General features: G+C 45.2%; 1 protein-coding gene and 1 non-coding gene across 8 annotated transcripts in view; one reads left to right on the forward strand and one right to left on the reverse strand.

The window, feature by feature from the left end:
• The window catches only part of LOC114144375 (centriolin-like), a 26259-nt gene continuing 404 nt past the window's right edge, over positions 1-25855 (forward strand). For 2 of the 7 annotated variants that reach the window (XM_028017121.1, XM_028017125.1), the window contains exons 1-13: positions 6-116; positions 2370-2528; positions 2613-2701; positions 2827-2934; positions 2999-3103; positions 8837-8937; positions 9185-9293; positions 24697-24799; positions 24863-24963; positions 25032-25096; positions 25180-25309; positions 25533-25600; positions 25663-25803. In XM_028017121.1, coding sequence (XP_027872922.1) covers positions 2423-2528; positions 2613-2701; positions 2827-2934; positions 2999-3103; positions 8837-8937; positions 9185-9293; positions 24697-24799; positions 24863-24963; positions 25032-25096; positions 25180-25309; positions 25533-25600; positions 25663-25803 — 1226 coding nt within the window. In that variant the 5' untranslated portion in view covers positions 6-116; positions 2370-2422. Of the gene's footprint in view, positions 117-2369; positions 2529-2612; positions 2702-2826; positions 2935-2998; positions 3104-8836; positions 8938-9184; positions 9294-24696; positions 24800-24862; positions 24964-25031; positions 25097-25165; positions 25310-25532; positions 25601-25662; positions 25804-25855 lie in introns of all 7 variants that reach the window. The other 5 variants (XM_028017123.1, XR_003595477.1, XM_028017124.1 and 2 more) reach the window with 5 other exon arrangements.
• trnaa-agc (transfer RNA alanine (anticodon AGC)) lies at positions 11226-11298 on the reverse strand. Its single transcript has one exon. It is a non-coding gene; the product is annotated as a tRNA-Ala (tRNA).

The following is a 25855-nucleotide window of genomic DNA, read 5'->3' on the forward strand; positions in this document are numbered from 1 at the left end:
ATTCAACAGAGTGAAGGGAGGAGCAGAAGTTTCTAACGGAGAGAAGAGAAGGAGGAGAAGATGGAGGAATGAGAGGAGGAGGAGATGAAGAAGAGGAGGATAGAGAGCTGAACGCTGTGAGTACAACAAGCTGAGAGTCCGAGGAAGAGGAGCTGGAGCTTTCTCAGGAAAATCTCAGAAACTCGGTTCTGATCCAGAAGTTCAAAACCGAACCTGGCCTCATCAGAAGAAGAGGAGGAGCTTCCAACCAGAAGTCCAGTCTGTTAGGAAAACCTGGTCCAGGTTTTGTCTCTGTGATATATGCTTTTCACATTAAGACTGAATTATGAAGAATTTAATTTTAAACTCATAAATCAAAAATGAAACAACATGGAGAACAGAACCATCTTCAGATCTTACTGACTTTATAAAAATCATGTAGAACTGGTTCCAAACAACATGCGGGCCAAAAAAGCATTTATGGTACTTCCTCAACAATACACTAAAAAATATTTAATTAAACAAGTAAATTAGTTGGACTTGTTGCTGGAAGGTGTGTAAATTATTACAGATCCTAAACTTAAAAATGTTCAGAATATTTTAAAGATATTAGATATGTAGATAATTTCGGTCTGGTTCTGGTTCTGTTGGGTCGATGCGGTTCTATCTGGAGATCTCTTGGCAGAGGGGTTCCTCAGGGCAGCTGAGTTTGGATCAGAACTGAGCCGTTTCATGTGATTCCAGCAGGATGTCTGGCTGTTCTAGGGTCAGGCTGCTCGGGCTGCAGCAGGGAGGGGGGAGAGAAGCCCAGGGGTCAAAAGGTCGCTAGAGAATGCAGGCTTCGATCCCGCTACCTCTGGCTACAGCATTCTGCTTGATGACTGAATATTTAGCTTGGAGCTAAATATTTTTGCTTGCTTGCTAAATTTAGAGCTAAATATGCTGGCTTAATATATTATTTAGCTTCAAATTAAATATTTGAAGCTAAATTTATTTATTTATTTTTGTATAAATAAATCTAAATAAATTTATATAAATAAATATAAATATCAATTTAAATATTTGAAGCTAAATATTTGGCTAAATATTTAGTTTGATGCAAAATAAAATATTAAGTTTGCTAGTTACTGTATGTATTTAGCTTAGTGCTAAATATTTAGCTTAAGAGCTAAATATTCTGTTTCTACCTAAACAGCCCAAATTACTGCTGTTGCTTTTTAGTAAAGTAATTTTATTTATATAGCACATTTTCATCAACAGGGCAGGTCAACGTTCTTTACATGAATTAAAAGGAAATACAAACAAAACAACAAAACCAAAAGAAAGACAAAGGTAGAAGTACAATACTAAATATTAGTTTCCCATGTTTAATAAGAATAAGACTAAGTATAGTCCATAATTTATAAACTAATAGGGGTTTCTATTCCTGGATGAGAGAGGTGTAAAGCTAAATGTTGGCTAAGGATAAAATTAAATGTTGGTTCGGTTCCAGTTGTTGTGGGTTGAGTTCTAGATTTGTATAAAGGTAAATGTTGGTTCTCCATGTTTGACTCTTGTTCTGGGTTGCTAAGTAAGCTAACAAGTGTTTCTCCAGGTCTTGAGCAAGTATCAAAAGTATAAAGCTAAATGTTGTTCTAAAGTAATGAGTACTCCACAATTTATAAAAGTAAAGAATAAGTAAAATGAAATGGCAACATCAGGAAGGATATGGCACATATAGCGAGATAAGGCACAGACATGGAGGCAGCGACAGGTAGGAAACAATAACTGAGAGTGTCTGCTGTGTATGTGTATGCATATGTATGTCCATGAGCCTGTACGAGTTAGCTCTCCCAGCAGTCTCTGTTATGATGGTCTTATCTAAGAGCAAGTCCTTGGGAGCTCTCAAGTCGCACATATGTCTTCAGAAAGGAGTGGGATGGGCAGGAGCATCATGTTTATGTTTCTTCCAGTAGATTTGAGATAGCCATCCAGCCAAGGCTAACACAGGGGAGCCAGTTCAGATACAGACAATATGCTTTAGGTCAGGTAGATTTTAAATTTCAATCTACCCTAAAGTCTCACCGATGCATTTCTGTTTATTCTAATCCAAATTAGTGTGGTCGTTCCTGCCAGACTGAAACTAGCAACTTCTTCAACATTGATTTCATCCCGCTAGTGAGTTTTAGGGTCATCAGCTGGGCTGCGATTCGCAAGTTGCGAATCCAATTTGCGCCTCTGTCCCACAGCATGGTGGGCAGGGAGGTAGCGGAGGGAAAAGCGTCCGTCTTCAGCTTAAGACATAACTTGCATCTTATCTCAGACATTAACTGGGTTTTCTGGTGCTGCTCAGATTAAATGCTGTGACTTTAAATCCAGATTATTCCAGTGAGTCGTTGCTTGTGTCTGAGGTCCAATCAGAACCCGCTGCAGAACCACATGAGGGTCCGGCTACCCATGACCAATGAGCAGGAAGAATGGCCAGCTGGAGGGTCGCCTTGACGACCTCCTGTCACGCATCGCCATGGAAACACAGGAGATCAAAGAGTTGGAGCAACAGCTGACCAGCAGTGAGGACAACCAATCACAGAGCAGCTCCGGACCTCCAGCCTTCTGATTGGCTGTTTAAACAACATTATGTTGTCCTGCTGCAGATCAGATTCTGGCCAACGAAGCGCTGCAGAGGGATCTGCAGGAGGCAACTACTGGACTGCAGGAGTACCTGAGAGGGCTGAGGCAGCAGGTACACCTGGAGAAGTGTAGAAGGAGGGGTTACCGGGGCGGCGGGGGGTGGGAAGGTGGGGGTGAGGCATTCCGGTCCACCTGGGGGGCGGCCCTGTTCATCCATTGTCTATGTTTGTGTTTCAGTCCCAGCGCTCTCAGCAGCAGGTCCATGTTCTTCAGGCGGAAAACCGGAGCCTGCGGCGCCTCTTGCAGGACTCCCACAGACACTGCAGGATGGTGCAGGACCCTCAGGTCAGAAGGTCGAGTAGAGGTCACTGTCTCATGACGTCATGGTGTTAATCCCATCTGTGTCCAGCAGGAGGAGCTGTCTGCGCTGTGGACGGAGGTTCAGGCTCTGAGGGTCCGACAGGCGGAGCTGGAGGCGGAGCTTTGGCAGCTGAGGGCGGAGCCAGACCACCAGGTGACACTGGGAGGTTCCAGGTTTGAGAAGCACCTGGATTCAGGAAGGAGTGGAGTCATACCATATATGGAAATATGACATTTGAACTCCTGAACTGAAGGGGTGCCATTTACTACATTAACCACAGTTAATTTCTTAATTATATTTTATGTTACAATGTTGAATAAATCAAACATTATGAGTCATACAAAATCCATCCATCCATCCATCTTCTTCCGCTTATCCGGGGTCAGGTCGCGGGGGTAGCAGCTTCAGAAGGGAGGCCCAGACTTCCCTCCCCGGCCGCTTGTTCCAGCTCCTCCGGGGGAATCCCGAGGCGTTCCCAGGCCAGCCGAGAGACATAGTCTCTCCAGTGCGTCCTGGGTCTTCCCCGGGGCCTCCTCCCGGTGGGACGTGCCTGGAACACCTCACCAGGGAGGCGTCCAGGAGGCATCCTGACCAGATGCCTGAGCCACCTCAACTGGCTCCTCTCGATGTGAAGGAGCAGCGGCTCTACTCTGAGTCCCTCCCGGATGACTGAGCTTCTCACCCTATCTCTAAGGGAGAGCCCAGACACCCTACTGAGAAAACCCATTTCGGCCGCTTGTATCCGCGATCTCGTTCTTTCGGTCAGGACCCAAAGCTCATGACCGTAGATGAGGGTGGGAACGTAGATAGACCGGTAAATCGAGAGCTTCGCTTTTGGGCTCATCTCTCTCTTCACCACGACAGACCGGTACAACGCCCGCTTAACGGCAGACGCTGCACCAATCCGCCTGTCGATCTCCCGCTCCCTTCTTCCCCCATTCGTGAACAAGATCCCGAGATACTTGAACTCCTCCACTTGGGGCAGGACACCCCCCCTGACCCGGAGAAGGCACTCTACCCTTTTCCGGCTCAAGACCATGGCCTCGGATTTGGAGGCACTGATCATCATCCCGGCCGCTTCACACTCGGCTGCGAACCGCTCCAGCGAGAGCTGCAGATAACGACCTGATGAAGCCAAAAGGACCACATCGTCTGCAAAAAGCAGAGATGAGATCCTAAGGCCACCAAATCGGATCCCCTCAACACCTTGGCTGGTCTAGAAATTCTGTCCATGAAAGTGATGAACAGAATCAGTGACAAAGGGCAGGCAGAGTCCAACTCTCACCGGAAACGAGCCCGACTTGCTGCCGGCAATGCGGACCAGACTCTGACACCGGTCATACAGGGACCTGACAGCCCGTATCAAAGGGCCCGGTACCCCATACTCCCAGAAAACCCCCACAGGGCTCCCTGAGGGACACGGTCGAACGCCTTCTCCAAGTCCACAAAACACATGTAGACAGGTTGGGCAAACTCCCAGAATCCTCCAGGACCCTGCTAAGGGTGTAGAGCTGGTCCAGTGTTCCACGACCAGAACCAGAACCACACTGCTCTTTCTGAATCCGAGGTTCGACTATCTGACAGACCCTCCTCTCCAGGACCCCTGAATAGACCTTGCCAGGGAGGCTTAAGAGTGTGACCCCTCTATAATTGGAGCACACCCTCCGGTCCCCCTTTTTGAACAGGGGGACCACCACCCCGGTCTGCCAGTCCAGGGGAACTGCCCCCGATGTCCATGCGATATTGCAGAGTCTCATCAGCCAACCCAACCCTACAACATCCAGAGCCTTAAGTTCTGGCTCCTCGGTGGCAGGGCCCCGGGGCCCTGCCACCGAGGAGCTTTTTAACCACCTCGGCGACCTCGTCCCCAGAGATTGGAGAGCCCAACCCAGAGTCCCCAGGCTCCGCTTCCTCAATGGAAGGCATGTTGGTGGGATTGAGGAGGTCTTCGAAGTATTCTGCCCACCGGCCCACAACGTCCCGAGTTGAGGTCAGCAGCACACCATCCCCACTATAAACAGTGTTGGTGCCGTACTGCTCCCCCCCCCGAGATGCCGGATGGTGGACCAGAATTGCCTTGAAGTTGTGCGGAAGTCTTTCTCCGTGGCCCCTCCAAACTCCTCCCACGCCCGAGTTTTTGCCTCAGCAACCACCCGAGCCGCATGCCGCTTCGCCTGCCGGTACCCATCAGCTGCTTCCGGAGTCCCACAGGCCAAAAAGGCCCAGTAGGACTCCTTCTTCAGCCTGACGGCATCCCTCACCGAAGGTGTCCACCAACAGGTTTGAGGGTTGCCGCCGCGACAGGCATCGACAACCTTGCGGCCACAGCTCCGACCGGCCGCCTCGACAATGGAGGCACGGAACATGGTCCACTCAGACTCCATGTCCCCCACCTCCCCCGGGACGTGTTCAAAGTTTTGCCGGAGATGGGAGTTAAAGCTCCGTCTCACAGGGGATTCCGCCAGACGTTCCCAGCAGACCCTCACAACACGTTTGGGCCTGCCAGGTCTGACCGGCTTCCTCCCCCACCACCGGAGCCAACTCACCACCAGGTAGTGGTCAGTGGACAGCTCCGCACTTCTTCACCCGAGTGTCCAAGACATACGGCCGCAGATCCGATGAAACAATGACAAAGTCGATCCTCGAACTGCGGCCTAGGGTGTCCTGGTGCCAAGTGCACATATGGACACCCTTATGCCTGAACATGGTGTTCGTTATGGACAATCCATGACGAACACAGAAGTCCAACAACAGACACCGCTTGAGTTCAGATCGGGGGGGCCGTTCCTCCCAACCAGGACCCTCCAGGTCTCACTGTCATTGCCCACGTGAGCGTTGAAGTCCCCCAGTAGAACAAGGGAGTCCTCAGGAGGAGCACTCTTCAGTACCCCCTCTAAGGACTCCAAGAAGGGTGGGTGATCTGAACTGCCGTTCGGCCCGTAAGCACTAACGACAGTCAGCACTCGGCCCCCCACCCGTAGGCGGAGGGAGGCTACCCTCTCGTTCACCGGGGTAAACCTCAACGTACAGGCGCCGAAATGGGGAGCAACAAGTATGCCCACTCCTGCCCGACGTCTCTCTCCCTGGGCAACTCCAGAGTGGAAGTATGTCCAGCCCCTCTCAAGGAGGCTGGTTCCAGAACCAGAGCCATGCGTCGAGGTGAGACCGACTATTTCTAGCCGGAACCTCTCGACCTCACACACTAGCTCCGGCTCCTTCCCCACCAGAGAGGTGACATTCCACGTCCCAAGAGCCAGCTTCTGCAACCGAGGATCGGACCGCCAGGGCCCCCTCCCTCAGCCACCACCCATCACACAATGCATCCGACCCCTTTGGCCCCTCTCACAGGTGGTGGGCCCATGGGAGGGGGGGCCCATGTTTCCTCTTCGGGCTGAGCCCGGCCGGGCTCCATGGGTAAAAGCCCGGCCACCAGGCGCTCGCCATCGTGCCCCCTCTCCAGGCCTGGCTCCAGAGTGGGGCCCCGGTGACCCGCGTCCGGGCGAGGGAACACAAAGTCCAATGTTGCCGTTCATCATTGGGGTCTTCGGGCTGCACTTTGTCTGGTCCCTCACCTAGGACCTGTCTGCCTTGGGTGACCCTACCAGGGGCATGAAGCCCCAGACAGCATAGCTCCTGGGATCATTGGGGCCTTCCAACCCCCCCACCACAATAAGGTGGCAGCCCATGGAGAGGAATACATAATCTGTTTAGTTGTAAGTATATTGATATTTATAATTATGATGTTTTCTGAAATATCACAGCTCATATAATCAATAGTGCCACCTTCACTTCCAGATTGCAATGGGGCCAGCCATTTTCTTCAAATAAAACGTTAACAATAGAAACAGAACATAAGCTACACTCATAATAAACCATGCATTATAAATAATATTTACTGGAGGAATTATAGAAATAAATTAGATAAAAAGCAACATTGTAAAACAAAGCAGCATTTACAGTTAACAAATATTTGATTTTTTCAAGAAACTTCATTTAACAAATGGGAAAAACAAACAAATGAGTTACGCAGAAGAATACGATACTTGCATGAACAAATAAATACATGGGCATAGATCCACAGATTTTTCTTTTAGCTTTTGTTTTACTTCCTTTAGAAAATAAAGTGTGACGTTTTATTAGAGAAATGATCTTTTATGGTCTTTTATTATTGAAACGACCAGAAAACATTAAACCACAGTTGTGATAGGAAATGACGCCCACTTCAGTCCCAGAGTGCAGATGTGATATTTCCATATACAGTATAATTCTGTTCTGACGCTTGACCCGGTTCTGCCTCTTCTTGCAGCCGAGTTTTAGTCCCAAATTGAGCAGGAAAATCCATCTAGAACTAGGGCTGGGGAATATGAGGAAAATCTAATATCCTGATATATTTTTTGCTATATCACGATACACGATATATATTACGATATTCTTAATGAACTCCAATGTTTTTTTAAACTAGACTCCTTGCAGCATGAAGTCACCCACGCAAGTTTCCTCCTAGACTTAAATGTAATCTCATATAAAAGGGATGCAGTGTTTTGCTATGAACTGTCTACACTATGACTAGATAACAAGGTGAGAAATAAGTTTTAACTAAGAAAAAAAAAAGCGAGGCAGAGGGAAGTAGGTTAGTTATGCTTGACTTTAACAAACTTAGCATATAGATGTGCTGTGGAATAATGTGTGTTTTGGTTCAGCTTAAAAATAAAAAGGGAACCTACACGAACTGACCGATCATCAGTAAAGCAGGTGTTTAAATTAGCTAATCTACCACCGCTGTGTTAGCTTGGCTAATATTAGCAGTGGCTAATCTACCACCGCTGTGTTAGCTTGGCTAATAGCGGCTAATCTACCACCGCTGTGTTAGTGTGGCTAATAGCAGCAGCGGCTAATCTACCACCGCTGTGTTAGCGTGGCTAATAGCGGCAGCGGCTAATCTACCACCGCTGTGTTAGCTTGGCTAATAGCAGCAGCGGCTAATCTACCACCGCTGTGTTAGCTTGGCTAATAGCGGCTGCGGCTAATCTACCACCGCTCTGTTAGCGTGGCTAATAGCGGCAGCGGCTAATCTACCACCGCTCTGTTAGCGTGGCTAATAGCAGCAGCGGCTAATCTACCACCGCTGTGTTAGCTTGGCTAATAGCGGCAGCGGCTAATCTACCACCGCTCTGTTAGCGTGGCTAATAGCGGCAGCGGCTAATCTACCACCGCTCTGTTAGCTTGGCTAATAGCAGCAGCGGCTAATCAAAAACAGCGATCAGTTATTAATAAAAGCAAAATACACATCAAGCCTAAAAGCATTCAACTGTAACAAACTGAATGTTCTGCTCTATGTGGGGGAAATGTTTCAGTGTTTCTGGTGCTGAGTCCTAATACATAAAGTTGCGTTGTTGTCGTCAGTTGCCATGGCAACAAAAAAAGAATGAGTAGTTTTGAGCTCTTTTTCCCATTAAATGAATAGTTTGATAGCATGTTTTGTAAATGACCTCATTTTGTTGGACATCCTCCGTATAAAACCCAAACCGCTGCCAGATTATTGATCAGCTGTTTCTCTTCAGAACTAAACTAGTTCATCTGATTCCTCCTCAGTTTCCGTCTCATTCAGCCGCTCGCCTCAAACTCTTGTTGTCACCATGTTTGTTTTCTCCGCGCAGCTGATTGGCAGAAAACTTTCAGGTTGGGAGGGGGAGGGACTAGTGATGCATTCATAGGGTGTCGGATAAACCAGACTCGCAGTAAATTTGACGGCAAAAGTTTATTATTTGAACGACAATTTATACTCGAGGGTTGCGATATAACCATTTTAATGATCATAAATTGAAAATATTGCCCTATCTGGAACCAGAACCAGAGTTAACCCAGTTAGGTTCTGTCTGTCTGCAGGTCCAACTGGACCAGTTTTACCCGACCCGGATCCAGCTGGAGCGGCTTCCCCACAGTCTACCAGAACCAGAGAACCAGACGGAACCACAGGATGGAGCCAGGTACCAGAACTGCTGCTGGTTCCAAAATATTTACTGTGAAGCAGTCCAGAGTCTTTTGGACCTGAACCGGATCTGAGGTTCTCAGCAGAAGAATCTGACTACTGTGAAGTTCTGGTTGGGACTGGGTCCAGTCTGCAGAACAGCATCAGGTTCTGCTCTCGGGCTGCAGAACCTGGAGATGTTTCAGGTTCTGGTTGGTTCTGGTTGGCCAGTCAACAGAACCTGATCTCATGTCTGCTCCTCCCAGTTCTAGAGACTCTCTGAGCGCCGAGCGGCTCCACGGGTCGGCCCACCAGAACCGGACCGGCAGGCAGGAGGTCCGACCGGGCCAGAACCAGACAGTAGAGCAGAACCTGGTCAGTACCAGCCAGGTCTGTCCACTTGTAATGACGGCCAGAGACCGGACCGGACTGAACTGGACCGGACCCGACCCGACCGGACAGACTACTCAGAACTCAATGCTGGATCTGGATTTATTTCTTCAGATCCTCAGCAGGGGAATTAGTTCAAATAGGAGAGCGGGATTGATGCCCGCATTCTCCAGTGACCTTTTGACCCCTGGCCCACCTGCCCTCACACAGGTCAGGTTACAGACTCAGAGATCAGGAGGAAAAAGCTCCATGTTTCCATTTCTCTACATTTCAGCTCAGTTTATTTATTTTGAGCCAAATTACGACAAATATGATTTCAAATCAGTTTTCTAGAATCTAGAATTTAAATCAAGACGATTTTAAAAGGATTTATCGGCGACAGTCTGCATGTCCCTGTTTTCACATGCAGACTGAAGAGCAGGCCCATGTAATCCGAGGTCCTAACCGGACCAGAACCAGAATCTGATCTGAGCTTTTGGTTTTCTGCTTTATTCTTTCAGTTTTCTGGGTTTGCTGTTTCATTTCATGCCGATCCAGAACCGACCCAGACAAAGGTTCTGAAACAAGAACCTTTGGCGGTGCATGCTGAGTCAGAAACACTAAGTTTTATACAGATAAAATGCTACAAATTGTATAAAAAAGAATAAATTAACATAAAAATGAACAAAAAAACAAGAAAAGTATTAAACATCACAGAAATTTAATAAAATGTTGTGTGATGGACTAGTGAGGTGTTGTTACGTTTATTCTTCAAATGAACTCTGAAAGAATCACAAGGACACAAAAACTTGTCTTTCTGCAGAAAGGGGAGAAACGTGTCAGACCGAGCTGCGTCAGACGAGCCAACTCCAACGGGGTCAATATTTATTCACTTCTAAGCATAGGCGTGTCATCATACTGATAATTTAACAGCAAAAACAAGTACAGAGAAATGCATTCCATATATGGTAACTCTTTAAGAAGCTGCGTTAGACATTTATACAGGATGTCACCTGTCTTTGTAGACAGCTGCGAAAGCATCTGCACATTGTCTGGAAACTCCTTTAACAGGAAATCACATTTCGCAGAAGTATAAAAACAGCAGATACATCAGTAAATAAATGGTAAAAAGTATCAATTTCCTATCAGGTGTCAGTCACAGGACATGTCACCCAATGGCCGCTGGAGACGGACACAGCTCCCCTGACCCCCAAACACTGTGACCCTGCAAGGAAAATCAGATATCGATGATGGATGGATGGATGGATTAGTGTAGCAAATTTCAGCTTTTGATAATTTACCTTAGCCCACTTTAGCTTAGCATATTTTGGGCTGTGCGACCTTAGCATATGTTAGCTTTTGTTATCATAGCTTAGCATATTTCACCTTGCTTTACCTTACAATATTTTAGCTTCTTTCACTCTAATGTATTTTAGTTTTTATTATGATAGCTTAGCATATTTTAATTTAGCATATTTTAGCTTACATAATATACATATTATACATAGCTTAGCATGTCATAATTTGAGTTACCTTAGCACTGCATTAAGACAGCAAATAGTGAATCTGTGGGTTAGGGTTAAGATGTCAGAATCACAGATGTAATAAAAGCACACCGATGTATCAACAGGGTTTTTAGATTAAACTCTATTTAAGGTTAAACCTCAAGCCATGAAAGAGTTTTTGTGTTTGATTTTAGTTTTTCCTGAAGTAGAGTTAGAAATTCACAGCAAACAGAGATAAATGCTGGAGGAGGGGCAGCATCAGGTTCCTGCTGTTCAACAGCCAGAGTCTAAAAATAACCCTGAAACCTTTCAGAGAGCCGGGAGCCACAGAAACATCTGAATCACGGGAAACAGGATTCCTCCTACCTGTGGTTCTCCAGGCTGATCCAGGGTCAGGGCCCTCATGCTGCACCAGCAAAGGTCAAAAGGTCACTGGAGAATGCAGGCATCGATCCCGCTACCTCTCGCATGCTAAGCGAGCGCTCTACCATCTGAGCTAATTCCCCTGCTGTGGTTTTGCAGGCCAGTAACAGAACCAGAGCTGTGGTGGACTGGACCCACAGGTTCTGGGTTCAGTTTGTTTCTGTCAGCTGGGATATTGTTGGTCCTTCAGCAGAAGGAACTGGACCAGCAGGGGCGACAAAGTAAATCTCCCCTTTAACAGGAAGAAACCTCCAGCAGAACCAGAACCCGGCTCAGTACCAGTAGCCATCTGCCACGACTAACTGGGGTTTTGAGAAGAGAGAGCAGTAGAACTGAACCAGAGGTACTTTCTGTGTTCATGAAAGGAAAACGTTAATAACAGGAGAGGTAGATCGATTAGATGATGGCAGCATTATGTCAGGTGATGTCTTTTGGTTTTCGCAGAAAAATAACTGAAAACAATAAGTTAACATCTTAAATAAAAGCAAATATAAACTGGATTGTAGCAGGAGAAAGTCGTGCTCCATTGGTCTATAGCAGCAGAGCTACAAAAATACATCAGGATAAGATAGACCTTAGAATAAGAGAGCAGAACCAAGTTACCTGGAATTTTTTGTAGATTTAGTTTATCTATTTGTCAGGGTCATTTATCCTAAACACTTTCAAACAGACAAAAAGAAGAGAGACAAGTGGTTAAATTTGTCTCATAAATCTTTTCAATACATTGGAATCTCCTGTCTTAGTGCATGTGAGGTCTCCAGGCAGTTCCCATGTCCCTGGGTCACAAGCTTAGGGTTAGGGCTTTGCTGTTGCATGTCTCTAAATATCTTTTTGTGTATAATAGTTTGTTCTTCTATATCTAACACTTTTATTTCCACTGATGCTGCTGCTGCTATTCGATCAGCTAACCTATTTCCATTAGAGACCACATTGGTACCTGTGTTTGTGCCACACACTTACAAACTGTTAGTTTAGCTGGCAGTTGTATTGCTTGTAGGAGATCTGTTACTCAGTACTTGAGTAGTTTTTTTTATAATCACACACTCATTCACACCAACATGAAAAGCGACACAAACAAAAACACAAAACTATTGGTCAGATTTGTAGTCAGTCATACATTTTCAGTCTGTCCTGATTGTATCTCTTTACTCAAATTATTTATAAAATTTTACTGAAGCTTTTCCAATGTTTTAACATTTTTAATGTTTTAATATTTAACTCTAGTCTTCAGGATCCTGTTTTAAATAACGTGCACATTTTAAAAAGAGAGCTCTCTCAAACTTATGTTAGGATCTAGCAACAACCGCTAATTTTCTGCTGCTGAAACACTTCACCGATTTCAATAAAATGTAGATTCTTTTTTAGAATCAAACTCTAAATTGACTGTTCGATTTAAATGCAACAAATACTCCATGGTCTACAAACACTGCGGTGTCGATAATTTTCAACACTTAGAGATATTGTCAAGATTTGCGATGAGTGGAGGTGAGGAAGACGCTGAGGACCCAGGTTGGGATGAAGAAGTGATGATTTACTGATGAAAATACAAATCCAGAAAGTCCAGGCAGCACAGATTGAGCTGGAGGCTAAAAGCTCAAATTCTGGTAGCAACTGGTTACAAAATAACTGACAGCAGCCATGACTAGACAGACGACACACTGGTACAATAAGGACCCGACAAAGACACAGAGATACGGGTGGCATTAAATACACAGAGAGTAATCAGGGAACGAGACACACCTGGGAACAATCAAGGGGAAGACAGGACAACAGGGAGACTCAAGACACAGAAACCCAAAATAAACGCACAGAAAAACTCAAATCAACACGAAGAAAACCCAATCCTGACAGATATTTAATTTAATTCCAAACAAATTTCTTCAATAAGGAAATAACCTAAGTGTCAGCTGGTGTCCAAAACTTATAGTCTTGAGACTTTTACTTTTCAGGACTGTTCTAATATTTCTCATTGATAACATTTTTTATTTTTATTTAATTTATTTATTTTATATATATATACACATATATATATATATATATATATATATATGTGTATATATGTGTATATATATATATTAGTTTTTCAGAATATAACATACATAAATCATACATGAGAGTATGAAGCATATATATATACATATACACATATTCACGGAGACTTACATACACATGCATGTATGTAACAAAATCCTGTATGAAAGCAGTATACTCTTATCAATCCAGTAATAAAAATAAAGACGTACAATAACCAAAAAAAAAAAAAAAGAAAGAAAAATTTATAATAAGTCAGGAAAATTATCCAGAGAGTTGATTACACTGCATTGAGTACAATTTCTGCTTAAGGACGTTATTATCTGTCCGTAAGGTGGCATACTATGAAACTGAGCGAGTGTCGGGGTCGGCCTTGGATCGAGAAAGATGGTCCAAAGCCGGCTGCCAGATACTACAGAACTTATTAGAAAAACCCACAACATCATATCGTAGCTTCTCCACATGGAGAATCTCAGTAAAGTCGCTCAACCACATTTTAAACTGAGGAACTTTGTCAGTTTTCCAAAGTCTCAATATTACTTTTTTGGCTATTACCATTCCATACACCACCGTCGTTTGCATAGAAATGCTGCAGTTCCTCAAAGAAGGAGAGCGTCCAAACAATGCAACCTGGGGGTCAGGAACCAACGCGCATCCATAAACCTTAGAAAACAAGTTGAAAACCTCACACCAATAATGAAAGAGCTTGGGGCATGTCCAGGACAAATGAGACAGGGAGCCATCCGCAGACTTACATTTATCACACTTTGAAGATGTTGAAGGAAATATTCTGTGCAGTTCAACTTTAGAATAGTGAAGTCTATGAAACACCTTGAACTGAATTAACTGGTGTCTTACATTGATAGAGGATCCGAATCCTCCCAGACCTCACTCCCAGACCTCACTCCCAGACCTCACTCCCGATCCACAAACCCAGCTCCTCCTCCCATGCAGCCCTCAAGGAGTCTGTGGTAAAGTTAATTCGCTCTGCAAAGACGTCAACAAAACTCGTGATTAACTTGTTCGATCCTGGAGAGCCCAGCAGAATTTTGCAGAATTTATTTTCTTCCGGGAGAGATATGAAATTCGGAATATTAGTTCGAACATAGTTTCTAACTTGCAAATATCTGAAGAAATCCGTATCCAGAAGGGAAAAATAGCTCTTCAGCAAATGAAGCAAACTTTTTGTTAATGTACAAGTTTTTCAGAGTATTAAGGCCTTTCAGTCTCCAGTTTTTAAAGGACGTATCCGATAGTGATGGGGGAAAAGCATGGTTACAGTAAACTGGGGCGTGAACTGAGGTCTCCGGTAACTTACAGTGCAACTTAATTTGTTTCCATATTTTCACAGAATTTAAAACGATCAAATTATTTACCCCACTAATGGCGGGAGATATCGGTGCTGCGAAATTTATTTTTTATTTTTAATCACTAATTGTTTTTTATTAAATATAACTGCCCTTTTTCTTAAAATGAAACAAACAATCATTTATTTCAACACAATTTGAACCTTTAAGAAGATTATTTTACCAAAACATTCCATGTTACATCTCTAAAACCCATCATTCGCTTATAATCTTTAATGTTTTTTTTAGTTGGTGGAATTCCATGGCATAATATATTAGCTCATTGCAGAACTTAAATGTTTGCAGATTCACTTCAGTTTCCTAATCTATAGCTTCTGTTCAGGACTCAGAGGTAACCAGAACAACCTTAGCGAGCTTAAACAATTCACCCTGAGGAGGAGATGATTTCATGGCAGGAAAGAGAGCTGATAAGGATTTCAGGAGAAACTCCTAATTCTTCTGCTTTCCTGGCTTCCTCTAAAGGTCCAAGGATGGAAAACATGTGGAGGCTGATCTGCTGCTCCATTAGGGTTTGGCACTTGTATCATGGGATATGTTTCAGTTTGATCTAATTTTAAAATTGGGGGTCTTCTGTTACTTGACTTCTAAGGTTATAACTTTTTTTTTATCATATACTTGTTGTTTCCTCCTGTTTATTATTTTTATTTGCAACACTCTCTTCTTTCTGTAGTTGCTTTAATCATGTCCCACTACAGTTTAGTATTGATTCTCTACAAGTAGATCCACATGCACCAGTGTCACACAAGAAAGTGATCTTTTTCCCATTAACCAATAGGGTTATTTCAGGTTAATGTTATCCATTAATAACAAATCTCGTAAATTTAGCAAAATTTCCTTTGTTTGATCAATTTCTATTTCATTCACTTCATCTAATTTGGGATGTGATGTCTCATTATATGACTGGCGCACTCAGAGCTGAGCCTAGTTATACTGAGGTGTGGTATTTCTCCTGGACAGTCTCTGGCCAGATGTCCTTCTTTTCCACAACACCAACACCCTGAAGTATCTGATCTAAAATTTCCTCTTCTACCTCTACGGTTAGGGCCTCTCCCCCTAAAACCTCCTTTTGATAAAATGTTCCTGCTGTCTATAGGGTCCATTTTCATCATTATTTTCTTCTAACCCGCTATGAGCCTTGAAAATAACTATCATTCTGATTCTGTATTCTTCAAATGGTTCATCATCCTTTTGTTTTGTCCCTACCTATTTCTATATAATTTGCTCTTCTGAATCTCTGAATAGTTCTGTTTGCTAAACCTACTACCCGGTTTATTAGTTCCTGTGAATCATGGGCTCGTGGTCTGTTGTCTCCTTCTAACCACTGCGGTTTCATTATCTTTCTTTCTGTGAAACATTAACTGTTTGTTCTTATCCTTTCTTTTCCTCACCTTCTTCTGTTCTTCTTCCTGCTATCTCTGTCTCATCATCTTCCATCCTATAAAACATTAATTATTTTTTGTTCTCATTCCTGGCTGTCCTTTTGCTCCCCTTCAACTTCCTTCTTTCCTCTTTTAGATCATTTTTCATTTCTTTAATTTTTTCTGTGAATTTAATCTACCATCAGAACCATACCTTTTTATCCATTTATCCAAATGTTTAACTTTATCTGGGTCTTGTTTTTTTTAATGAATTTCTAATTTTTACACTGCAGTTTGTCTTTAGGTTCACATTTACTGCCTCCTTTTCCCATTTTGAACAATTTCGTCCAGTTCGTCAACACCTAGAGTGTTCTAAAAACTGGTATTCTTCATCTAGTGGGGTAACAATTGAAAATACCTATTGTGTTAATCCTCACTTCAACTCTTACGAGTGGAGGATTCTTGCCTCTGCATCCACAATTGGTTTGTTACTTTCAATCCCATTAGTTTATATGAGATAAAATACCAAATTGTATTTATACCTCCAATCACTCTCACAGTCACACTTTTATGATGGAATTTAAGTGCCTGTTTTCACAGGACTCCGCCGTCCTTTTACCACGGGTATTCGTCGGGCCCCATTCCTACAACAGGATAAGGTTCCAAACCTTTCTTTTCATTTACCTGTTAGAGCTTAGGATTGCACAGGGTTTTATTTCTATACAGTCAACCCTCTTTCACACATTCTTTTGACGTGTGAATGAGCCCTGGTTGAAGTTTGGCCAGGAGGTTGCTGGGGTGTGATCCAAAAAGCCGTTAGGTAAAGTCTGTGGGGGACAGATGGCCGTGCGGTAGTTGACTCCTTCAGAGAATTGGTTGTTATTGCAGAGGGGCCTTTCTGCAGCTGTATACATGGCTCGTTTACATATAAATGGATGAACTGGTTGTAAGACAGAGAAACTTACTTACTGATAGTAAGTTTACTTACTATCAGTTGTCTCACCCGCTGGAATCCTTGGGTATGTTGGGCTCCGGCTCGAAGGACCAAATAAATGTCAGGTTCATTCATCCTAAACACTTTCAAACAGACAAAAGGAAGAGAGACAAGTGGTTAAGATAAGATATATTTGTCATTGTCATCAACAGAGATTGAGATTTGCTTGGCTGGAGTTAAAATGCAGGTTATGTGTATATACACATACATACATAAAAGATAAAGAAATAAATAGTACAAAATGAGAAATAAACTTAGACATCAGAAGATGGTTGCAGCGCCTGGAGGTGTCGCAACAGAATTGACATTTTTAACAAAGTGGTGTCAAGAGCAGAAGTTCTTATGCCTTTGAATTTAGTGCCATGATTGCCATCGGGTAAAAACTGTTTTTTAGGCGATTTGTCCTGGTTTTTATTGCTCTGTATCTCTTGCCTGATGGCAGCAGCTGGAAGAGACCATGGCCAGGGTGTGAAGAGTCATTTAAAATGTCCAAAACTTTCTTGTGGAGCCTGGAAGTGTAAATCTGTTCCATAGTGGGGAGGGGGCAGCCTATGGTTCTCTCTGCTGCCCTAACAACCCTCTGGAGCGCCTTCTTGTCCACAGATGTGCTGCTGCCGTACCAGACACACAGACTGTATGTGAGCACATTCTCTATGGAGCAGTGATAGAAGGCCTGCAGCAGGTCTGAGGGGAGACGGTTCTTCTTGAGTATTCTCAGAAAGTACAGTCTCTGCTGTGCCTTCTTCAACAGCTCCTTGGTGTTGGTGCTCCAGGTTAGCTTGTCCTCCAACTCCATGCCCAGAAACCTGAACACTGGGACCCTCTCCACACAGGTCCCACTGATGGTGAGAGGCTGGATGTCCGTTTTGTTCTTCCTGAAGTCGATCACCAGCTCCTTTGTTTAGGAGGTGTTGAGGAGCAGGTTATTATCTTTGCACCACTCTAACAGCCGCTTCACCTCATCCCTGTACTCCAGCTCCCCCTTCCTGCCTGAGATGAGACCAACAACAGTCGTGTCATTTGCAAACTTTATGATCTTGTTGCTGAGGTGGAGAAGATATTCATCTCCTCTGATGATAAGGAGCAGGAGATAACCTGCTCCTCAACACCTCCAAAACAAAGGAGCTGGTGATCGACTTCAGGAAGAACAAAACGGACATCCAGCCTCTCACCATCAGTGGGACCTGTGTGGAGAGGGTCCCAGTGTTCAGGTTTCTGGGCATGGAGTTGGAGGACAAGCTAACCTGGAGCACCAACACCAAGGAGCTTACACTTAGACTTAGACTGACTTTATTGTCATTTTGCATGCACAGAGTGAATACAGAACGAAATTTCGTTGCATACGGCTCAGGACAATGTTTTGAGGTTTCAATGTTGTGAGGTTATTCCAGAATAAAAATAAAATACAGTATAAAATATGAATATAAATATAAATGTAGCGCCCCTTTGCCTACATTACTGGCTAAACGTCCAAAACCATGTAAAATAACCAAATACGGGCGCCCTGAGTTGCTATCATTAAAAGGTGATAATCTGTAGTAGTTATTATCGGATTAGTTATGAGTTCCCTTATAGAATCTGTTAATGAAATAATGAATTGAAACAGTAAATGTCTTTCTTCTTTTTACTATGAAAATATATTTCAAATGAAATTACCCTGAATTTAGTAAAATGAAATATCTTACATTTGTAAATAAACCATAAACACATTCGAAGGAATGGGCACAACTTAAAATAACTCAAATTACCTTTAAAGCAATGTACAGTCAATAAGGAATGTGAATTAACTCAAAACCTTACAACTAAAGTTTCCCTTTAAAGTTCAAAAATCAAACCCTCGGTGTACATCAGTCACTTTCAGGGCATTAACAAACAAATACAACAAACAAAATCATCAGAGTCATTAGCAAATCCTAAGCTATGCCGGCTTTATAATAACTAAAATGACCCAAAAAAGTACCCGTTGCAGGCCTGAACGCCGCTTGAGTGCGTTGGGGCCTGGAAACTTAAACACTGGCCGCTTCACTCAATGAGCAAACAAAAGAAATGGACTCGGTACCTGACTCGTTGAGTTTAGAAGTGAAGAGTAGAGCGCTCACGTGCTCACAGCGTGGACCTGTCGTGGCTCGTGGCTCCGCACGCGCCTCCTGCATGGACTCCCGCAGCACTGAATCTCCCGGTCCCCACCGTGTAGTCGATCTCGGTCGCCTTTTCCAAACGAAACCACAACTCCTCCGGTGTCCAAGACAATTCTCACCTCTAAGTTCACAAAGAACAGCAGTCGTGTAGCTCCCCGACGCGGTAGCCAACCCTCCTCACCGTCTTTTAACTTAGCGTGCTCTCACGTGTGTCGCGTCAGTTTTCACAACAGTCCAAGCTGCGACTTCTTAAATAAAACAGAGGAAAAGTGTCCCACCGCACATAACCAAAGTCCACTGCTTTCATAAATGTCCTGGCCGAACACTTGACTGCAGCTGCCTTTCCTTAGCTGGGAAAATTTTAGCTTAGCATATGCTAACTGGGAGGAACAACCGAGCAGACTGTCTCCTTCACCTCCCTCCGCCGAACTCTCTCTCTTTTTTTCCTCCCCTTCCAATTGCGCAACAAGGATCAGTATTCTTAACCAATTAGAAACTAGTAAAATAATTTGGCAATTATTAAATACAGAAATAAAATACAAAATTGTACTTAACAAAGGCATTTGACATAGAAATATTACTAGTGTTTGGAAATTGCTTTTTAAACATTTTTAAACATCTTAACTCTTTTTTTCTTTTTTACCGTTCACAGGAATTGAAATGAATGAACCCAAAATGTAACGCAGGCTACATAAATATAAAATATAAAGTGCAGGACTGACAGTAAAATAGAAGTTATTTAGCTCTGTACATGTGCAAGGTATAAAGTGGAGACCAGATTTTAAGTGCAGTCCAGTTAAGAGTTCAACAGTCTGATGGCAAGTGGGAAAAAGCTGTTTCGGAACCTGGTGGACCTGCACCGGATGCTGCAGAACCTCTTTCCAGAGGGCAGCAGGGAGAACAGTCCATGGTGGGGGTGTGAGGGGTCACTGATGATGTTTCGGCCTCGGGACACGCAGCGCTGGGATGAAGTGTCCTGAATGGAGGGAAGGGGGGCCCCGATGATCCTCTCTGCTGTCCGCACCACTCTCCTCACGTTCTTCCAGTCGGAGGCGCTGCAGCCTCCATACCACACAGAGAGGCAGCTGGTCAGAATGCTCTCTATGGTGCTTCTGTAGAACGTCTTGAGGATGGGCAGGGGCAGGTGTGCTCTTCTCATCCTCCGCAAGAAATACAAACGTTTCTGTGCCCTCTTGACCAGAGACGTGGTGTTCACAGTCCAGGTGAGGTCGTTAGTGATGTGCACCCCCAGGAATTTGGTGCTGCTGACCACCTCCACAGCCGAGCTGTTGATGAGCAGTGGAGCGTGGCTGGGCCGGTTCTTCCTGAAGTCGACGATCATCTCCTTGGTCTTGTCAACGTTCAGGATCAGGCTGTTGTCTCTGCACCAGTCCACCAGCTGCTCCACCTCCTCTCTGTAGTCCAGGTCGGTGTCGTCTCTGATGAGGCCCACCACCGTTGTGTCGTCCGCGAACTTCACGATGTGGTTGGTGGCGAACCTGGGGACGCAGTCGTGTGTCATCAGAGTGAACAGCAGAGGGCTCAGGACGCAGCCCTGAGGGGAGCCTGTGCTGAGGGTGATGACATCGGAGGTGTGTTGTCCGATCCGGACTGACTGAGGTCTGTCGGTGAGGAAGTCTAGCAGCCAGTTGCACAGGGGGTTGCTGAAGCCCAGGTGTTCCAGTTTTCCTGCCAGATGCTGTGGGATGATTGTGTTGAACGCTGAGCTGAAGTCCAGGAACAACATCTGCACATGAGTGTTCTTCTCCTCCAGGTGAGCCAGGCTCAGGTGTAGGGCGGAGGAGATGGCGTCCTCAGTGGAGCGTTTTCGGCGGTAGGCAAACTGGAACGGGTCGAATGTGGAGGGGAGTCTGGAGACGATGTGTTCTTTTACCAGCCTTTCAAAGCACTTCATCATGATGGGAATCAGTGCCACAGGCTGGTAATCGCTGAAAGAGGTGACTTGAGGTTTCTTTGGCACCGGAATGATGGCGGCAGTTTTGAGACAGGCTGGCACTGTGGCTTGGTCCAGTGAGGTGTTAAAAATGTCTGTTAGGACACCAGCCAGCTGACCTGCGCATTCCCTGAACACCCGCCCAGGTATGTTGTTGGGGCCTGGGGCCTTCCGTGGGTTGACTCTTTTCAGAGTCTTCAACACATCGGCTGTGTCCAGGCAGAGTGCCTCCTCTTCCTGGTGGGGAACAGTTTTCTTTGCCGGAGTACTGTTCAGTGCCTCGAACCTCCCAAAGAAGTTATTGAGTCCATTGAGAAAGTCAGCATCAACTTCACCCACTGGGGGGGAGGATGGATTGTAATCTGTGATCGCCTTTATGCCTTGCCACATACTTCTGGTGTTGCTGGTGTTGTGGAAGAACTCCTGTATTTTCTGACTGTGGGTTCGCTTTGCTAACCTGATAGCACGATTCAAGTTGGCTCTCGCTGTCCTCAGTGCCTCCTTGTCGCCAGACTTGAAGGCTGAGTTCCGTGCTTTTAGCATTTCACGTACCTCCTTAGTCATCCAGGGTTTTTGGTTGGCCCGGGTGATAATGTTTTTAGTGATGCTGACGTCCTCTGTGCACTTGTTGATGTAGGCTGACACAGTCATGGCGTACTCATCGATGTTGATCTGGTCGTTGTAAGTGGCTGCTGCCTTGAACATCTCCCAGTCAGAGCACTCAAAACAGTCCTGAAGTGCCTCCATGGCCCCCTCAGTCCACACTCTCACCTGCTTCACTGTAGGTTTTGTTCTGATCAGCAGGGGCTTGTATGCAGGAATTAGCATGACAGATAGGTGGTCTGAAGAACCGAGGTGGGGGCGGGGGGCTGCTCTGAATGCTTCTTTGATGTTGGTGTAGGCCAAGTCTAGAGTATTTCCTCCCCTGGTTGGAAAATCCACATACTGGTTGAAGTGAGGGAGAACAGTCTTCATGTTGGCCTGGTTAAAATCCCCAGCAATGATGAAAACGCCCTCTGTGTGTGAGGATTGCAACTCACTGATGGTCCGGTAGAGAACACTCATAGCCTCTTTAGTGTTAGCACTGGGGGGCACATACACAGCAGTGATGCTAACCACAGTAAACTCCCTGGGCAGGTAGAATGGTCTGCAGTTAACAGTCAGAAGCTCGATGTCCGGGGAGCAGTAACTGGCGACAGTCATGGCATTTTTACACCAGTTGTTGTTGATGTAAATACAGAACCCTCCTCCTCGGGTTTTACCGCTGAGAGCGCTGCTCCTGTCTGCGCGGAATGTAGCGAGCCCCTCCAGGCTAACAACGTTGTCCGGTATGGTCGAGTTGAGCCATGTCTCCGTCAGAATGAGATCGCAGCAGTTCCTCAACTCTCTTTTTGAAGACAGTTCTAGTTGCAGATGGTCTATTTTGTTGTCCAGAGAGCGGACGTTGGAGAGGAAGATGGACGGAAGCGGCGATCTGTGGGGGTTAGCGTTTAGCTTAGCTGTTAGTCCACTTCGACAGCCGCGCTTCCGCTGCCGGTCGCACCGCCTTCGCTTTCTCCTCCTCCGGCTAGTGCTGCTAGGCGAGTCCGCTGCGCCGTGGGCCGCTGGGTCTTGCCTCCGTAGCACTCCGAGGTCACGTAAACACTCCAGAGTAGTCGTATTTATGAGTCCAAAATCACTTGATGATCGTAATTCCAGCAGACGCTGGCGATCATATGCTAACTTACTGAGTGGATGCAAAGTTTGTAGCGTTTTAGGCGGCGTATTTTGCTCAAATACTTGCAAGTTGTGGAGAGCCCATGCAGCCGCAGCCATTTTGGGCGCCGCCATCTTGACCAGCTGTTGAAGAAGGCACAGCAGAGACTGTACTTTCTGAGAATACTCAAGAAGAACCGTCTCCCCTCAGACCTGCTGCAGGCCTTCTATCACTGCTCCATAGAGAGTGTGCTCACGTACGGTCTGTGTGTCTGGTACGGCAGCAGCACATCTGTGGACAAGAAGGCGCTCCAGAGGGTTGTTAGGGCAGCAGAGAGAACCATAGGCTGCCCCCTCCCCACTATGGAACAGATTTACACTTCCAGGCTCCACAAGAAAGTTTTGGACATTTTAAATGACTCTTCACACCCTGGCCATGGTCTCTTCCAGCTGCTGCCATCAGGCAAGAGATACAGAGCAATAAAAACCAGGACAAATCGCCTAAAAAACAGTTTTTACCCGATGGCAACCATGGCACTAAATTCAAAGGCATAAGAACTTCTGCTCTTGACACCACTTTGTTAAAAATGTCAATTCTGTTGCGACACCTCCAGGCGCTGCAACCATCTTCTGATGTCTATTTATTCTCATTTTGTACTATTCATTTCTTTATCTTTGTATATTATGTATATACACATAACCTGCATCTTAACTCGAGTCGAGCAAATCTCAATCTGGTTGTAATCTGTTGATGACAATGACAAATAAATCTTATCTTATCTTAAATTTGTACTCCCGGAGTCTTGAGGAGAGGAAAAAGAAGAATCTGATTTTTACAGTGTTAGAAAAATTATCTAAGCTCATTTACTTATGAGTTTATTTGAAATGCTATGTTTTCATATTATTATTCTGTTTGTTGTTTACTTGGCTCCTTTCTTTTGTGATACACTATTAACTGTTTTTAGGATGTTTGCCTGGAGGCTAGAAACATTTACACATTCCTGTTTTATCAGCTGTCTGTGAAACTGATTGGTTGCGGTCAGCTTCGTGCCCTTGTAAGGGCAGGTCCACAGAAGGTTCCAGAACATCCTGTAGTAAAGGTCTTTGATCCATTCTTTGTGTGACTGTGTGAAAAAGCTCAACCTCCTTCCTTGTAATCATAATAAAAGGAAGTTGGGGACTGAGAGCCGGCGAAGTTGATCACAGACAGTGTACTGTCTGTACACAAACACTGGCTCTGCTCCCCTCTTCTGCAGAAAAGCAATTTGTGTTTTTGGTTGATTCCTTGCAGGTTAGGAACTAAAATAGACCCAACATACAGTTTCCAAATTCGCTCTAAAGTTCCTCTCCTCCTACTCCTCTTTTATTAGAATCAGAGAGGCCTGGTTACATTAGTTAGCAGCTGCTGGAAGGGGTGGGGAAACAAAAACCCAGGTGCTAACACACTCAAAAATCTTTTCAATACAATGGAATCTCCCGTCTTAGTGCATGTTAGGTCTCAAGGCAGTTCCCATGTCCCTGGATCACAAGCTTTGACCTTTAGTCTTTGGGTGTTTTCCTTATCAGGCCAGCTCTTAGCTTTGTCTCCAGAGTGCCTGGCATCTGCTTCCAATTTGGCACGCTTATCAGCTTCCTGCAGACATCTCTCACAAAAACACACATTGCAGAAGAAAACAAAAGAATCCCACAGTCCTTAAAGTTAATTTTGAGTATATACATATGGAATATTATTTCCAAATCTAACACTATTTTTATATTTTTTGGTTTTAGCTGCAATTCATTATATTTTAGCACAACTGAAAGCTATCTCCAGCTGTCCAGCATCTCTTAGCTTCAGGAACTTGTTCAGGAGTTATTTGTGTTGTTTTTATGCTTAGCCTTGTTCAGCTAATTAGATCTCTTATTTTATCTGCTGAGAGGTTAAAGTTCAGCTTTCTGTTTCAGGCTCCCAGTCTGGCCTCTCAAGGGACTCAGGACTCTGGTTTGGAGCTGCAGTACCTCAGTTCTCCCGACAGGGGGCGACATCAGAAAGAACTTCCTTCAGGAGGTTAGTATGTCTCAAACACTGTGGGCAGAGTGGGATCACAGGCTGATGATGCATTTCCTGCAGGACGAATTCGTCCAGCACCCCATGACCCGACTGAAGTTGTCTCTGCTGGGACTTCCCAGGGTTCTCCAGCAGGGGGCAGGATGTCAAGGCGCAGAGATAAGGTGAGGGTCTCACACCAGCACAGGTGATGTCAATGAGCACTTGCTTTCATCTGTGTGTGTGTCAGCAGGGAGGCAGATGTGTGTCAGACTGCCTGGAAGAGAAGAAGATGCAACGGTCCCTGCAGCGACACAGGTCCCAGATTTACGCTGATCAGCTGCCGATAAATGACTGATGAAACCATAGAAACAAACCTGTATGTGGGTGTGTGTGTGCAGGAGTGTGCTGCAGGTGTGTGATGAGCTGGTGTGTTTGGAGGGAACTCTGCTGCAGAGACGGGCAGAGCTTCGCCAGGCCGACCGGCTGCTGCTGGAGGCTCAGAGCTGCCGCCGGATGGCCAGGAGAGACGTAAACACACACACAAACCTGTCTTTCTATCTTTGCTGGGACTTTCCATTGACTTCCATTCTTTTCTGCTAACCAAAACTCAATTCACGCCGTAGTCCTAAACCTAACCCCTAACTCATAAACAGTGTTTCCCCTTGTGGGGACCAGGCTTCGGCCCCACAGCATCAAATACAAGGACACACTCTGAGCACCAGAACCTCCTGACCTCCTCTGTTCCCATCAGGCTGACTCGCTGCAGCACCAACTGGACGACAGCGCCACCTGTCTGCTGGAGGCCACAGGGCACCTCAGGTAAACTCTAATCTCTTCCTCTTTCTCCTCCTCCTCTTCCTCATGCCTTAATGTCATCTCAGGGAGCTGCAGGAGGGGGCAGAGCTGCTGAGGAGGAAGAGGGAGGAAGAGGAGCGGCAACTCAGGAAGATGGAGGAAGAGCTGAGGAGCCGACAGGAGGAGCTGCAGCAGCTGGAGTCAAAGGTCACCAGAGCTGCAGATAGGTGAGGCAAGCACCTGCAGCTGCTTCACAATAAAAACCGCCAGGAGTCAGAC

This window comes from Xiphophorus couchianus, chromosome 5, assembly GCF_001444195.1.
Source record: "Xiphophorus couchianus chromosome 5, X_couchianus-1.0, whole genome shotgun sequence".
In the NCBI taxonomy this organism is placed as follows: domain Eukaryota; kingdom Metazoa; phylum Chordata; class Actinopteri; order Cyprinodontiformes; family Poeciliidae; genus Xiphophorus; species Xiphophorus couchianus.